The 18,230-nt window shown below is 35.6% G+C and overlaps 1 protein-coding gene across 1 annotated transcript in view; it reads right to left on the bottom strand.

Moving 5' to 3' along the window:
- LOC100377392 (uncharacterized) overlaps nt 1–10,600 on the bottom strand; it is a 29,081-nt gene extending 18,481 nt beyond the window's left edge. The window contains exons 1-3 of the mRNA XM_085493898.1: nt 10,496–10,600; nt 9,974–10,059; nt 1,189–1,427 (exon numbers count right to left, since the gene is read on the bottom strand). Coding sequence (XP_085350024.1) covers nt 1,189–1,417 — 229 coding nt within the window. The 5' untranslated portion in view covers nt 1,418–1,427; nt 9,974–10,059; nt 10,496–10,600. The remainder of the gene's footprint in view (nt 1–1,188; nt 1,428–9,973; nt 10,060–10,495) is intronic.
- Nucleotides 10,601–18,230: the final 7,630 nt, after the last annotated feature.

The following is an 18,230-nucleotide window of genomic DNA, read 5'->3' as shown; positions in this document are numbered from 1 at the left end:
ATATTTTTGTGTCATTAATTTCAAAGAAAAATTATTTCAGTTTTGAACATTTATTTAATTATTTAAATAGTTTATTTAACAAAACAAAAAACAAAATTTAATAATAAAATGTTGCTTTATTTCATTTCATTTCATTCTGTTGATAGACACCAATTCACCTCAATCTTTGACCTGCTTAATACAGTCAATATTCACTAGATTTACTTGCATGACCTTTGACCCTTTAAGTATATTAAATACTTCATGCTTCAGTATATTGTATGTACCTGTATTGTTTTTTTAAAAGATTTTAATATCCACCTTGTTGAAGTTTATCACCATATTATCCAAGATTGTGTGTTTTTTCGATACATAATTATATTCACTGAATTTATGAATATTATGTAATTTGACTGTATTTCATTACACAATTATCATTTCATTCTATTTTGATCGTGTCGTTTGGGCAAAAAAAAATCTTATTTGAATACTGTACTGTCATACTATTTATTCAAATTTTCGATTTGACATCCGAGAGTCTAAATCTTTCATTTGCATATATTGATAGATTGAATTTTACTTTGGTGTGTTTAAACCAGATACCCATATCTAATTTCTAGTAATTTGTTTGCTTTATTTTCTGAGTGATTGCTAAAATATTGCTTGGTAAAATTATTATCTGCCAATAACAGAAAATCTTACAAATAGGGCTTTGGTAACTTTATTCATTGCAGATGTTACAAGCCATATGATTGGATGACGGTATAGCAAGAAGTTAAAGAATTTGGTCAAATCTTTCTTGGGTTTTGTGTATGGATATAAATAAATATTTTTTTTTTTGTGAAGCTACTTACAGATTGTGTCTGATTGGCTACCCAGCCCTAATACCTAATGATCGGACCAATCAGAGAGCAGCTTATTTGTTGACAGACCTTGTTGACGAATCAAATTATGGCTTGTATATATGCGTCAGAATTGTTAATTCAAGAATGTTTTCAGGAGTATTTGCTGACAAATTCATAAAATCAAAATCTGTTTAGCTGAGTGTGTATTATAAATACACAACAGTAATGTTGAATAAAATGACAAACACATTTTAATAAACCAAAATTTAGTAAAGATGGCAAGAGTAATACAGAAGAAATGAGTAAAGAGTAATAGTGAGAAAGTGAAGATCAAGAGTGGAAAAAAGTACTTTGGTGACTGTACCTTTGATATGTCTGACTCGAACAGGATGTGGATTATGTCTCGCAAAGAAAGCACTCTGACTAAGCTGACCGAATCGTGCACTAGCTTGCGTCGCTGGTCGATGTCCTGCAAAGTCCTGCTTTGTGACGGGAACTAGCGCCCCACGTGGGTTGTGTTCAGGGATGGTTCCCATGGTACCCCTGACAAGCAGAGGTTGGTTTCCTGAAGGTCTGTATGTTTCCACAGGCATTGTAAATAACCTACAAGTAAACAAAACAGTTGAGTATCATCAAATTACCCATGCTGCATTGCACTATTAAATTTGCTACAATCTACCAGCCACTTAATAAAGCTGCACTTTCAGATATATTATTAACTGCCCAGATCCTGGATTTCTCATTACCATGGTAACCATAAACAATATATTTATTTTGGTTTGCAATCAATAACTATAGATTTGCATGTCTCCTATTTAACTGAATTTCACAAAGATTTTTCCAAAAATCCATAAAATGATTATGCAATTTTTTTTAACCAGGGAAAATAAAATGTAAATATCTCTATGCATATGTTAATTATACAGCTACCAAAATATATTTCATTTTGCAATGTTTCAGCATTCATTACTGTAAAACAGATCTTTTCAGCCAATGTGTTGTTTAATGTATAATTTATATAATGTATAATTTCACTAATGTAAGATGTAGGAAATTTAAGATAAAAAATGTTTTCACAATTAGATTGTTGGCACTTAAGCTAAATTGAGATTCTGTTAAATTGAGCTGAGTCATATTCGCTAACATATTTAATCTCGTTCTCACACTATTCTGGTAGTCAGATGCACTAGGTTTTAATTTCAACAACTTCCTTGCAAAGTGATAATTTCTGTATTTATTTATAAGTATGCAGCTGATTTTACCCTCAGATGACCTAATGAATGAGTTCACCTCACACAGTTAATGGGATTTGGAAGCACAGTGTTGATTTCCCCTGTATGTGTGCATTTATGAGTGACGTATGACATGTTGTAATTCCTGATGTTTTGACAGTGCATTTGGATCGCAGGAAATACAGTATTGTGTCTATTTTTAGATTGTATTAAAGTGGGTCCCATGTGTTGCTTTGATTTCAAGGAAACCAATTAGTAATTCAGGAACAACATTTACAAAACTAAACCTCTTGCTTCTTTATGTAGAAATATTTGCATTGTACACAAAATACGGGATAATTTGTCTATTTTTATTTTTTGCACTGGTTTAAAATTTTAATAATTTGTAACACACAAAATGGTAACAACAATAAGCAGCAGAACATGTTTTTCAGGAGCCTGGTCTAAGAATATTTAGCATGTTATTAAATTTATAAAACATTTACCGTGGAAGACCCTCATCAATGTTACATTCAAAACAACAAAAGATGTTATCATTGGCCAGAGAAGAACTTTTGTAAGGCCAATTACCCACAAATCTCTGCGTCTCTCTCAATCATGGCCGGTTTATGTGTTGTGATTGGTCATGTTATTCTCAATCTTCATTTGACATTTATAAATGTTATATATAAGGAAAAGTTTCATGCCTTACTGAAATTCATTTTCATGAGTTGCTATAATAATTATAATTGAAATTCTTGATTTTTGTTTCATGATTCACAAATATTCAAAGTGACATATATACTAGTAGTCAATGGAACGTGTGAGTCAACTTTAACAATGTTTTTAACGTCACATATGTTGACCTATTTCGAACAAGATGCCATAACTAGTGCTTCAAATTTTTTCCCAAAATAAAATATGGATACAGTGGTATGAAGGCATAAATGACAGTTGAAAATAACTTGACCAATTACAATGCATTAGATATGCATACTGCTTGCATACTGTAAAATACTTTATTTTCGCTTGGAATTTTCGCTGAAGGAATGATACAGTGAATATGAAATCCAGCGAATATACTTTTTTTTGCTTATTTTACATTCAACTCATCAGAAATCAGTGAAAATTAATTTCTATACAAAACACCCAAAAAGTTTTTTTAGCGAAAATTAATTCCAGCTAACAAAGTATTTTACAGTATTATTTCTTTCGTTACAAGGTAGTTTATCGGTCAATGATTGAAGTGAACCTGCAAAGACTCATGGGTAATGAAAATTACCAAATGGCTCCCATAGCTAATGAAAGCTTTTTTTTTTATATGAATTTATAAGCGCGAAAGTATTACGCGTGATTGTTTTAAAAATATTTTATACATTTTTATAAAAGCCATTTATGTCTTCATGAAAAGGAGTGTAGCTTATTTTGTCCGCTATCAACTTGATAGCGATACGATTAATCTCCGCAAGACACTATTATTCTGTTGACTTTGCTGATGTGTTTATCCAAACATTCAAATCAAAGCAAGTATGTATTCAAGTTCACAATGAGTTCACACTACTCGAACAAATCCTCAGAAAATATTTTTTGCTTGAAATTATCTAGTTTTATACAGCTGCCAAAAGTCAATATTTTACTTGTTACTATAGTGATATTTGTCACTATGCATTGTCGCTGTACTGCCGCTGTGGTACTATTTGACGTCAATTGTAGATAACGATCACATCCAGTAAAGAACCATAATCAGCATCGTCCAAATCACATGTTTTCGCAGCTTTGGCTTTGGCTTCATTGGCTGCCAAAAATGTATAATCAGAATAATCAAGATTTGATGAATTGAAATTTTATATTCATAGTTTAAAGTATACTAGTATCATATTCAGTCATCATACAGAGCACATTCTAATTTAGTATAATACTTTAAAATACTTTATTTTCACTTGGAATTAATTTTCGCTATTTTCACTGAAGGAATGATTCAGTGAAAATAAAATCCAACGAATAAATCTGTTTTCCTATATTTTACATTCAACTTGTCAAAAATCAGTGTAAATAAATGCTGTACAAAACACCCAAAAAGTCTTTTCAGCAAAAATTAATTCTAGCTAGTTGCATAGAACCCATATCGAACAAATCGTGGCTACAATGGCGCTTTAAAAATTGAAGAATACCCTTGTAAAACAGAGTGTAATTTTTTGTAAATACAGACGGAATTTGAATCATAAGTTTTATTGTGTGTAGTCAGAAAAGACCTCAAGTCTCTCCATCTGTCCCGCCTCCAAAACAAATATCTCTGATCCTTGACTACAACACTATGTGATTCATTGTACTTTGGTTATTAAATCACTACTTGTTTGCCCTTGTGCCCAAAAGACCTGTAACGGTGGCTGTCATTTTGAAAATGTGTTTAATCATTGGTCTTAGACGCGCAGCTATGTAGACACATTGAGACGATGATATATGTTGCTACACTCATGAACCAGCTTAGTGAAGTCAATGCAAAGCTACTTTAATACAAGATTGTGTCTGATTGGATACCAAACCCCAACCCTGAACAAGCTGTCCAATCAGAGAGCAGCTTGTTGACTTGTTTGTTTTTTCAACTTATAAAATTGTGCCTTGTATGTATTATCCGATACAATTATGTTCGTGAGCTGTATTGCCTCCCCCCCTCTCCAAACACGTAACAAGACAAAAAATTACCACACCACCCTGACAAAAAAAAATGTTGGAATCAGAGTGATGGCTGCTCTGTATATAGACACATTGAGATGATGATATATGTTGCTACCACATGAAGTACGGTATATGAACAGCCGTATGACTAGGGTATATAAATTCAATATGCACAAAAAGGAATACAGATATTGACTCGCAATTACTAAATAAAAACGAATGTTTGTGAAAGTAGTGTGCATGTGCCTGTTTAAAGGGCGGCAGTCATCGCACCGCTCATAGCGACGTATACAACACGAGTAAAATACCCCCCCCCCCCACTCAGGATCCATAGGGGGCCGCATGCGCGTTCCCATTTTCTCGGGAAAGAGGGTACTTTTTGACGATCTGTCTCGGGAACATTTTCCCGGGAAAATCGTAGAAAAGGGGGTATTTTTTGCTTGTTTTCCCGAGATTCTCAAAATAGGGGGTGTATTTCAAAACACTTCCCGAGATATACAAAAAAGGGGGGTTTAAAAGGAGTTCTAGACTGAAAAGTTCCCTAGATAGAGGGTGAAATTCATCGGAAAAGCCCGTGAAAGGGGGGGTTAAATTTTCTTCTTTTCCCTAGACAGGGGGGGTGGGTCAAAAAAAATGAGGGAACAAGCATAGGCCCCCCTTAAATATAGGGAGTGGGGGGGGGCGGGTAAAATATATTGTTTATTTACAATGAAATTCAAACACGCGCTGCGCGACGACCACCGCTCTTTAATCCACCCTGGTTTCTTACATAGCTATTGTCAGCACAAATAAAGAATGACATCTGTCACAACTCATTGTTGGTACACTTATTATAAACAACTTCTTTGAGGTTACACTGATACATTGAGTTTATTGCGAGCAAGAAACATTGCTATGTTTTAATTTCAGCAGGAAATTTATCAGTGGTGGATCCAGAGGGGGGGGGGCATGAGGGCCACCCCCCCCCCAAACGCATGGCGATTCGTATCATCTGGATTACGCATAGCTTCTCTGCGATTTACGGTCTGTATATCTTAAGCGTAGCTTGGACCCCCCAAATACATTTTGCTGGATCCGCCACTGAAATTTGTTATAAAGGTGTTCATTGTAACAAGGTTACAGTGCATTATGCAAACTTTTTATATTACTGTGTGATGTTAAAGAGGGGTTTTCTGATAACCCCTCTCTCATAAACATTCAAACTGGGTTGTGAAAGTAGATGACGTCTTTACCGCAAGATTAATTGAATGTGTTTATTTGAACCAATACACTGTACCAATTAATTACGTCTACGCCCATTTAAATCAGGTCTTCCATGGGTGGGTTATACCAAAGTATATAGGGGTTGTAGCTAGAATCAACAGGTGGTGTACGAGTTTTTACATTGAGGACTACTTTCCTTGAAATTGAAATAGGACATGAGTTGAAACTATCTGATTCTATTCCCAACAGTCTCTTCTGTTTTGTTCAAGTTTATTTGGCATACACAGTCAATGTTTGTGGGATACAACCATTCTTTGTGATTTTTTTTCTGGATGACTTGTTATGAATGACCTTGGTTGCCATGGTTGCGCTCGGCAATGCCCATGGGGGAAACCTCCATTATAGGGAAGGCTTTTGGAAGTATTCAGTCTTGTGTACTTTACTGTGCTTTAACTAAAAATATATCAATGAAACACTGACTTGGATAAACAGAAACATTTATGGATGGTAATAGTATGTGGTTATTAGTTGAATAGTTGTGTTTTTGAAATTGACGTTTGCTTAGGCATGGACATTTTTGTTACCACCAGATGCTCTTCTTCAAAAGAAACATCTGTACATTTCCAGTTGAATTAATTCCTTTGTTGTCTCTTTCGTTTTCATCGTTAGTTGTATGTTTCCATGTTATGTTTGTGTCGTCTTGAACTTTTTGCGTTTGTGCCACAGTGACTTGAAAATGCGTGTCTTTATAATTTATTGTCGACATTGATTTCTCTTTTGTGGGGGATTTTATTACGTAAAACCACTGATGTCCTTGCGACAGTTGTGTGTAAGAATGCCCCATTGATCGGCTTTAGGATACAAATTAGTTGCGATAACAAAGGTAGACACCTCCCGGTGTGGTACTGCGGTGTGCATTTTATGGAGCATAGTCGTGTCCGGGCAATGAATCTACGCACAGTGTGGTGTCGTTTGGTTTCCTGTTCTCCTGTTCGTACAAGGCCCCTTAGATACAGGTGCTCTCACGCTCGCGTCAATCTTGTATCGGGTATTGTATCTACGTGAAAGAGAATTACAACATCGCCATTTTGTTGTACCGAACAACGAACGCAAATATCCGCCTAGGCATGTTCGCCCAAGCGTATCGAGGGTCATGAAAGGTCGTTATGTGAAACATTCTCTGGTTTGAAAATAACAAACAAACACAAATAAACAAAACCGTCGGCGGCTTGATAACCCTCGCTTTATGACGAAACTCGAAATACCGGGTGCAGACAGATCGATTACAAATTGTCAGTTTAATAATGGTTGCTTTCATCGCTCGATTACTGTATTTCTGCTACTTTAAAAGTCTCGACTGTTAATGGCGTAGATACAAAGTTTTTAAGCGGGGAGTGGGTACTTGTTCCTGGGTCACGTCCGTTTGGGAATTCAATATCTCTATCGCGTCACTGGTAGGAGTGTGTTTTACTTTTACGGTGACAGCGATCTGTGATCGACTCCGACCCTTCATTAATGGAATGAGAATAAGTTCATTGTTTGCTACTTCATTGACCTCAGCGCTCGTACCGTTGCTATGAAGAAAGCCGAGCCCAATCGGGCAATGATACACCAACTATTGAATAGTGAAAACACGTGGCGAAAAACAGAACAGTGAACCAGAAAAGTAAACATCGTTTCTTTCGTGTTGCATATTTTCACGATTACTGGAAGATCGATACAGATATAGTTGACCAGTCTCGAATTTAAATTGTTTAATGATTATTTGTCCTCACAGTTACATTAACATATTTCTGATATTATGAATATGTAAAAATATACGTTTGTTAGTCCAATGTTGTGCGTCTCTGTTATTAAAATACATAGTTATTTATAAATTGCTTGAAGTGTTTGTAAATTGAGGTGGTTGTCATGACGATATGTCAGTAATTCATGTGTGAAAAACAATTTAATTAGTGCTAATTTAGTTGTTGATGCGTTGAAATGTTGTATTCGATCAATAAATAAATGTGTAATATACGAGTTATCTTGTATTTGAACGCTGATGAAAACTTGAAATATTGCTGCAAAAAAAAGTGTGGTACAAACTCTACCCAGAACCGGTGTATTACACCGAACTGCGTCCAGAACCGGTGTACTACACCGTACTGCGTCGTGTTCGAGCGCGTCACACACGACGTATACTAGTATGTACTGATATGCAATGCGTGTTATTAAAAAAAAAGCTTCGCCTGGAAAATATTAAAATATTCTAAGGTCTATGGCCCGATATTCAAACATTGCTGCGCGACGACGTTTTGATATTTGCATAATGCGTTCCTCTTACCTGATGACGTTTGGTTAAACATTGCGACGTATATAATACCCGTAATATCCGGCATTATTTCACTTGCCATTAGTTGAGCACTCGCTCGTTATGAAATGCACACCTTGGCTCACTCGGTGTGAAATACGCTACCTAGTTTGTTTTCAACCGAATACAAAATACGCGTCATGCACCACATCTGCGACAGAACCAGCTGAGGAACATGGAAACCCTTACTTCTAAAATGTATTACATTACTAGGGAATCAATCAAAGAAAAACGAAAGCAGTCTTTTTAAATGATGTACCAAGCATACAGAATATTTTCCGCCGTGTCAATTGATAACGTTTTGTGAAACTAACATTTCAGGGCGAGAAAACATCACTCCCTCAATCCATTGCTATTTTGAACTTCGCCGCCGCCGCTGGTGATAATTGACTACCAATAAATGGGGTGTCTAAATTACCACAGCTTTGTGCTTTAATAATCCCCGCAAAGGTACCCGCGACATCAAACGGGAGGATCCATAATTGTCTATTGCTTTGATAATAATGTGGAGGATGTTATTGAAGTAGTTCTACACCACACACGCCCTTATTGATAACACATAGGTTTGAACTCAGACTAAGCGGAACAATCACCGCGCCAAGCAACGTCAAACAAACTCCAAACTTCTATACAATCCGGTCGACTGTTTTGAGTTTCCCAAGTCATCAACTAAGTGATTCCTCTGTGGAACAAACCGCTGAAGGATCCACTTATTTTTTCTTGTGTTCACAGCCAACAAAGTAGTGTGTAATTATGGCGCAGGTAAGTCCAAAGGTCGATTTGTGATCGTGGTTTCAAGTATTTCACCCCCACTTGACAAGGCTACGAGTGTCTAAAGTTTACTGTTAGTCTACTGTGGGCACGATTGATTCTTCTAGATCTGTCTTCGCGTTTTCAGACATATGCCCCCCCCCCCATACGCGTGCATCCAATAAACTGTATGCACGGGTGTTTTGTAACCAGAGTAACAATTTCCCCACAATACGTATATGTATTTTATCGTGATTTTATGTGTTTATGACTCGTACAACGTAAAATTGCCTGTCGGCGTGCGGTGGAATATATCAGCAATCTGGTATTCAAAATCATTTCTGATAACACTCATAAATTTTAATAAACTCCGAATAATAAAGTAAGTGCGGTCACTTAGAGAGAGAGAGGCGCGCGGGTGCATTAGACTATTCATTATTTATTTGCAAACTTGTCCATGTTTTCGAGCAGAGAATATGATAAAATATCAAATCGAGCTTATTTCGTCAAATTACCCCCACCCCACCCCATTCGATTGATGACCGTGATGTTGTGCACCTTGAAGGCGTGATATATTGCGGTGGATGCATGGACTTGGCATTATCGGAATTCGATAATCCGTTGTCAAGAAATTATCACCTATACGAGCTACTGTATCGTAATTGGGGTCGTTTATTACCATTTTCACCGTACCCATGAATATTGGAAGACTGGACGGAGAGGCTTTTTGCTGTCGTTCGTTGTTGAACATTATTTGGATACAAAACACGGCTAGCGAGAAGTGTACACAACTAACAGACGCAATCACGACCGGTCACGTGTCTCGCCTCGTCGCCAATACAGCCACACATACAATGTACAAATGTAATGCATTAAAACTTTTTTTAAAGAAAGGATTATTCCTGATTTTAAATTTCTCGCCTGCGACTTAACAAATATATTTATTTTTTACTTACCAACTTAATGGACTGCTTTGGAAAATATTGATAATTTATGTCTATCTGGTTGTTATTATCACCGAATATTGGAAACGATTAATCACCTGTGAAGTAATAGACATGGAAACGAATATGATATTAGCGACAGGTGTAACGATACGAGGTGGCGGCCATGACAGATACTACAGTACACAACCCGAAGTCCCACTATGTTTCAGTGTGAATACTGGGCTTTCACTTGCCTGATAAATTCTGCTTGGTCTGGTTTTAAAACTGTTGTGCTTTCATAGTGCCGCGGCAACAACACATGCGAAGATAATAGAACGTACACAATTCAAGCGACCCACTGTATATAGCAATGACCGCGTATAACGTGTTTTGCTACAATGTCGTAACAAACTGGCGTGACAAAGCCCGCTAGATCTCGAACTTAAATCGCTTAACTGGCGAAGACATCGGGAAACTGTTTCACCTCTGTGAAAAACATTGCATGTTTAGGTGAAGTTCATTAAAAACAAGACATAGCCATGTCACACATACCTTCTTGCTTAGTTCGCCGATCTCAAAGTACGACACTCTGCAACATGGCTATTGTACTGAATGCAGGTTGTCGAATGATTGGCTCGCGTGTTGCTATGGGACGCTTTGCTCGGCGGTAAATGATTTATTTATGTATGCTTTCATTACCTGCCATTGTTATACAAACAGCTCCCGTCATGCAATGTTCTCGAATAAAGTTTCGTCACTGAAGTTGAGTATGAAATGTCTTATGATAAATATATCGTGGTTACCGTACAATATACGTCCTCGTGCGGCAAATTAACAACTATATGTTGGACAGGGTGGTACGTACGACACCTGTTTATCGGTGGTTACACACACAATTAGACTGGCGCAGTCGGGATGATTAATTTGTTTTTGTAGTTTAAATAAAATATAAAAAAAAATGCAAAATGGAGGTGTTAGCGCGAAATCCCCTGTGACATCTCCATTTCGCGATTTTATTTTATTTTATTTTATTTTATTTAAACTACAAAACTACAAAAACAAATTAATCGCTCCGACTGCGCCAGTCTAACACACAATAAATGTCTGACGTATCGATCAGTGGTCATACACCGTTAGCGGAAAATGTCAACTATAGATCAATAAAATCAGTAGTTACGTAACAGCAATAAACCCTAATTTAACGAGCCGGCGCAATAAATAAGTATCAGGGGAATTGGACAGATGATCGCCGGCTCGATGTGTTTAGACCAGATTCAGCGAGGGCGTTCGTGCAATCATCGCCGAGTCAATATCATAACAACGTACTTATTTAATCAACGGTGCTAGAAAATGCCATGCACTCACACCCGAATACTGGAGCTACTAATATAAAACGTACCGCCATTCAATTTTGAATGCATGGCTGAGACATAGTCCCTCTATCACAGGGACTGTGGCTGGGAGGACGGACTAATTGTATACCGGGTAGTTGACGGCTTTTACACGCTTCCCGAAAACCCACGTTTTCTACTGTTACAAATGTACACAGAGATGATAGACATGTGCGATATTTGTGTATTGGCAATTTAAATGTCCAGCATCGATGACAGTGATGAGACTATGCTATCCTCTATATTTTATTTTATTTCAATTTATTTTCTGGTGTTTTATTTAAGTTTTGATAAACTTGAAACTGTGATAGTTAAAATAACTTATATTAGTTAGTAGACGTGTGACGTAATAAAAACAAAATAATAAAAAATGTGAAAAATAGCAAATTCACGCCGTACAACACATTAAGTGTGATTGAGAATACGAGAAGAGTTGTTTGTCATATGACCAGAAATTGGGTTAGATCAGAGTCGACATTATGCATAAAGTGTGGCCCTCCGAGTTCGTATATCCAGACTTTCAAGGGTAAACAAATTCGCTGCCAATCAGACTGTCCGATTATTATGAAGGGGGCAAGGGTATACTTGGTACAGGTAATACGTTTTTACAAGAAAGAAAAGGAAAGTTCCATTTACAGTAAAAAAAATAGGTTTGTACACTTTACAGATAAAGCATATTCCTAATTATTACATTTTAAATTTTTATAATATATTTGTGTTTAAGATTCAAAATTGGAAATTGCGTACGAATTACAACATTTAATGTTTTATATTCACGCTTAAAAAAATAAAATATCTGATTACATTTTACACCTTGTTCATTTCTACGAATTTACGTTTTTTTTATTTATTTAAATTACACTATTACAAAAATAAAAACAATTGATTACAGCTTACGAATATACCCCTTGCCGACACTATGTTATGATTAAAGCGCGGTGGTCGCTGCGTAGCGCGTGCTCGAATTTAACGTAAACAAGCAATGTATTTTACACGTGTTGTGTACGTCGCTATGAGTTCCATATCGAATAGGACGCGGCGTGACGACTGCCGCCCTTTAAATATTATGCCACATCCAGATGTCTTAATTTAAATGTGCGCTGTCGGGCGAAGGAGCTGAAAATATCACGGTTGTGATGAGAACGTTGGACGCAAGTCCAGTCCTGCATTGGAGATCGTATTGCAAGGAAATCTATACTATACACGTATTCGGTGCACACAGTACGTCAACAATGTACTAGTACTCTGGTTGTAATTTCATCTCTGCCGTGTTATGGCCGCATACGTGTTCGTTAAACCGTTAACCCTCATGAGGGCGCTTTACATTGTAACAGTTGTGTACACTCCGTTTAATTGTTTCGATTCCTGTCACTTGGTGGCGCTTTTATTTTATGTTACTTCAGGTCATAAGTCTATAATCAGTTTGAGCATTAATTGTCGTTCACCAGCCCAACAGTAAATCCAATAGAGATGGAAATAAAGATTATCTTTACTTTATTTATAGTCTTTGTAATACTGTTGCTGTCTAGAAAGAGCTTGAGTATTGGAGGCACATGATGTAGAAATAGGTACTGTAAACTACTAGTAGCTGGATTTCAGGTGTTTTGTATGGAATTTATATTCACTGATATTTAATGACTTGAATGTGAAATATAGGAAAAAAGCATCCCTTCAGCAAAAATAAACTCCAAATAAATAAATTTGAAAATAAAATTTCAGATTACCTTTATACAAGAAGCCTGTCTACTTATATATGTCTGCATAATGTGAAAACAATCTAATCTACTACATTGCGTTTGCAATACTAACAGAAAGGAATACTGTAAAATACTTATATTTTATATATATATATTTTTGCTTGTATTCAATTTTCGCTATTTTCGCTGCAGAAAAGATTCAGTGAAAATAAAATCTAGTAAATATGCATTTTTTCCTATATTTTATGTTCAACTTGTCAAAAATCAGTGAAAATAAATTCCATAGAAAACACTCAGTCTTTTCAACAAAAATTAATTCCAGCTAAAATAAAGTTTTCTACAGTAATCATAATTGCACATCTGCAGTTTATCCAAAGATAGCCTCATTTATGCAATTAGGTATTTAATATGCATGGTTTCAACCCTAATGAATTGGGTCTCTAGATTATTTGAGAGTACAACCAATGAACCAATTTTTATTGAAATTTTATACCTAGATATTGGTGCAGTTGAATAATACAGATTATGTACCAAGTTTCGTTTAAATCTGTTAAAAATGGTTGAAAAATACCATCTCTGTAGATTACCCCAGAACACATACATGTATGCACAAATTTAAAGTTGGTATCGGTGGAAAATTGGTGGGAACTGTATTACATCAAGCTTTAAATATCAGCCATGATGTCACAGTCTATTGTGTCAATCATTGATTTGTTTCACAACATTGCCCAGATACTCATTCAATGAAGTGTGGCTAACTCTTGGTTATAATGCCAAATCTGAGCGTTGGCCGTTGACTCATAATTCATTATAATAAATATATAATTGTATCTTGTGTACAACTCATAATTCGCAATCCGGACATTTTGTGACAAAATCTATCTGCCTTCAAGTGGTGAATGAACTAATTGAATCTGATGCAGATTGATCCATCAACTATAAACATACCGTAGATGCACTGAGGAGGGCACTAGCTTGCTTTCTGGAAGTTTGGGATGAGAAAATTTTAATCTGTTGCAACAACACGGCAGTTGTCACAAAACGGTGGTGGTGGGGGGGGGGGGGGGGGGAGTCTGACAATCTAAGCCAGCTGGTGTGGCTCTGATGCAGCAGGTGAGGAATAGAAGCTGAGACAGGCCAGTATGTCTGCCGAACACGAGTCCGACAGAGGCTCTCCAGCAATTGGCAGCTAAGAGAACATTTCTAGGGGAGCACTCATCAATCTTGCCAGCACCCAACGTAAAAACACCATTTGATTTTATGAGTATAGATTGAGACAGCTCTGTAATTATAGTGTGTTGTCAGAGGCAGACAGATTAGTATGAACAAACTGTGCCTCTAGTAGCAATTTATTTCATAATAAAGATTTCTCGCCCATCACTATCAACGAATACAGAGCAGGTAGTACATGCTTACACGAACTAGTAACCAATCTTTTTTTATTCAAAGCACCAATTTAACAAGCGTTTTCAGGGGAGACGTTACCGTAGTTTCAGATTCATTATGTAAACTTTCAGTTTTCAGTCATCAACAACTGGAGAAATGTTAGTATCATGAATCCAATAATATTTGCATACCAAAAATGATGCCAAAAGACAAGATCAAATTAAAAAATTTATTTATTTAAGAAATTGAAGCTTACATGTCCTTTCTTTCTAAGCAGCAACAATGAAAGTGACAGAAACATAAGGCAGCCTACCTAAAGCGGATGAGCCGTCACCTATGCAGAAGACCATAGTGTGTTGTTCACAAACAAGCATATACCCATGAGCCTTTGCATATTTACAGTGTGTTAACGCTGAGGACTCAATTCCCGCACATACAAAGGTGACAATCCCTTCGCTTTAAAATCAAAACTTGCATATTGAGAAGTGAATAATAAAAAAAAAAGCTTGCATATTCAACATTTTATATAAAATAAAGCAGCATGTAACTAAAAACTTTCTAAAATGCGATTTGAAAGAGTAACGCTATTTACAATCAAAATACTGTGTATATACCTCCCATGATGCAATATGTACTTCTTACTTTAAAAAAATGTCAGACTAATAATAAACATGATTCAACATACAGCAGTACAAGGCACCATCATTTCTATTTAGAATTGACTGCTTATTGACAGGTTTTACATAATGTGTTATCAATTTTTGTTCATTTTTTTTTTACCATGAGATTATATATACAGGTTACAATGAACAGATTTAACAAATCAGCCATCTTGTGACATTTATATCAAAATTTGATTTTTCAATTTTAAACACGATTGTCAATTATAACTTTGAAAATATTATTTTTTTTAAAATGTGCACAGATTTTAACCAGATCATATCTGTGCAATTGATAATTTGTTATCCAGTCATCCTCGTGCTGAGAAGGAAAGACAACGCTGTCAAAACATAGAGGGCAGAAGAAATAAGAACCAATACTTTAATAGATATACTGTAGAATACTTTATTTTCGCTTGGAATTTATTTTCGCTATTTTCGCTGAAGGGATGATTCCGTGAAAATAAAATCCAGCGAATATACTTTTTTTCCTATATTTCACATTAAACTCATGAAAAATCAGTGAAAATAAATTCCAAGCAAAATGCCCAAAAAGCCTTTTCAGCGAAAATTAATTCCAGCGAAAATAAAGTATTCCACAGTACATGATTCAACCTTTACAACACATATTTCACAATGTGTGTCTCAATCATCTGCACAATCCTAATACCAATATATCTATAGTACTCAACAAGTGATTTCATCATGAACGCAAATCAAACAAAACTCTAAATGTAAACAGTTAAATGTATGCCACTATCAATGTCTGTGATTTGATTTTCACTTCCTTCTAGATTCCAAGGAAATGTTCACATAACTTACAAAATTCATGAAAATTGTCTTCCTTAATAAAATGAAAACAGTTGACAGTTTTTCAATACTGTAGAATACTTTATTTTCGCTTGGAATTTATTTTCACTGAAGGGATGATTTCGTGAAAATAAAATCCAGCGAATATACATTTTTTCCTATATTTTACATTAATCTCATCAAAAATCAGTGAAAATAAATTCCAAGCAAAATGCACAAAAAGCTTTTTCAGTGAAAATTAATTCCAGCGAAAATAAAGTATTCCACAGTATATACCAGAGTAGTGAACAGGGACACTGATAATTAATAAATAAGTTTTGTGTTCTAAGCGAGTTCCTTGGCTGCTATGTTACTGTACATGTGCCACCGCACAAAAGGTGTCTATATCATAAATAGCATTCATAAGCCCCAGTTTTTGAATACACATACATGAAAGTCCTCAAAAATATCTTATGAAAGTACGAGATGTTATTATATTTTGTTCAACTTCATTGTGTGAAAAAAAAATAAATAAAAATGCTGACCAAAAATGAATCAACATTGATCCCCCCTTAGTGCATGGTCGCTAAGCAACCATGGAGCCTGAATCTCCACTTGTGTTTCATTTAGTTTTGTTCCAGTCTGTAACAAAGATACTGGTGATGAATAACGTTATGTTATAGGAGTGTGCAAAGATGTAAAACCTACACATGATTCAACATTGCACCAGTAACGACAGTAATTACAAATTAAGCAATCACCTACTAGCCCTATTGCATGGATGCACACACGATAACTTGTTTCCTTCCTCTCTCTTTTTTTTTTTTTTAAGCAAGATTTTACATTTTTTAACAATATATATGAAAATAAATGATTCTATAGAAAAATACGCAATTACATTGAAAAAAAGTTTTACACAGCAGTAGCTACAGTAACTTGGATAATACTGAAATCTAATTTACAACACGTTATGTACACTTGAAACAAAAATTCTTGTTAGTGATCCTGACAGATGAAGCTACATAGATTGTCAGATCGGATTCAGGGACTTGTAACTGGTCATCTGGTAATTAGTTTACCAGATCTTTGTTCAACGTGTTTATTTTGTAATCTCTCATCTGATTGGATAAGCTGGTTCATACAAGAAACTCCTCATCTAGTAACAAGTTCCCCTCTCATCTGATTGGATCAGCTAATTGGACAAGTTGTTCACATGTTAACTCTTATGTAATTGGATGAACTGGTCAATTAGTTTACTTGCTCCATTAAAAGCACATAAACCAAAAATTGCATGCCATCAGAACATGACTTATTTTGACATACCTCTGCCATTTACGTAAGCACAAGTGGTACTAAGAGCAAATATGATATATGATTACTAAATCCCACTCATCTAAAAATACCTAGATACAAGTTAATATGATCTGAAATAATCGTTCTAAAGGTTGCAGTCAGTACCGGTAGGTAGATACACCCATTCAAGACTGACACAAGTATCCCGTCAGAGAAATCAATTGAACTAAAAACCTACTTTCAAGTAAGTAGTAACAAAGCCAATAACCTAAAAAACACAAACAAACATCACAAAAATAAATATATATTTCAAGCAATTATTTTAAGACATTTTGGGAGTGAGTATACAGGGAATGTTATAGACATTGCCATGGTGAATATCACAACGATTGTCATAATTCTAGGCAGTAATGACATCACTCCACGGTGAATATCACAATGATTGTCATAATTCTAGGCAGTAATGACATCACTCCACGGTGAATATCACAACGATTGTCATAATTCTAGACAGTGATGACATCACTCCATGGTGAATATCACAACTATTGTCATAATTCTAGACAGTAATGACATCACTCCATGGTGAATATCACAACGATTGTCATAATTCTAGACAGTGATAACATCACTCCATGGTGAATATCACAACTATTGTCATAATTCTAGACAGTAATGACATCACTCCATGGTGAATATCACAACGATTGTCATAATTCTAGACAGTGATGACATCACTCCATGGTGAATATCACAACGATTGTCATAATTCTAGATTCCTTGAGAATGACATTCTTTAGTGAATAACATTCCACGAGTTGACATCATCCTGTGGGCAAGACATTGTGTAGATATGGCATAATTCTGTGGCATGACATCATTCTGTGGAGATTACATCATTATTTGTAAATATGACATCACTCTGTAAACTTGGTTGACGTCCTCAACTGAGGATAAACTATAAGCAATCAAATTCTTTAAAATCATTCAAAAATAATTAAAAATGATACAGTTCCCATTTTTTTTGTTCTTAAAATAGTTAAAATGGCCAGCAAAAACATGAATACTTTTC

The sequence above is a fragment of the Saccoglossus kowalevskii genome, chromosome 19, assembly GCF_978046115.1.
Source record: "Saccoglossus kowalevskii chromosome 19, keSacKowa6.1, whole genome shotgun sequence".
NCBI lineage: Eukaryota > Metazoa > Hemichordata > Enteropneusta > Harrimaniidae > Saccoglossus > Saccoglossus kowalevskii.
This window is presented reverse-complemented; position numbering and strand designations above follow the sequence as displayed.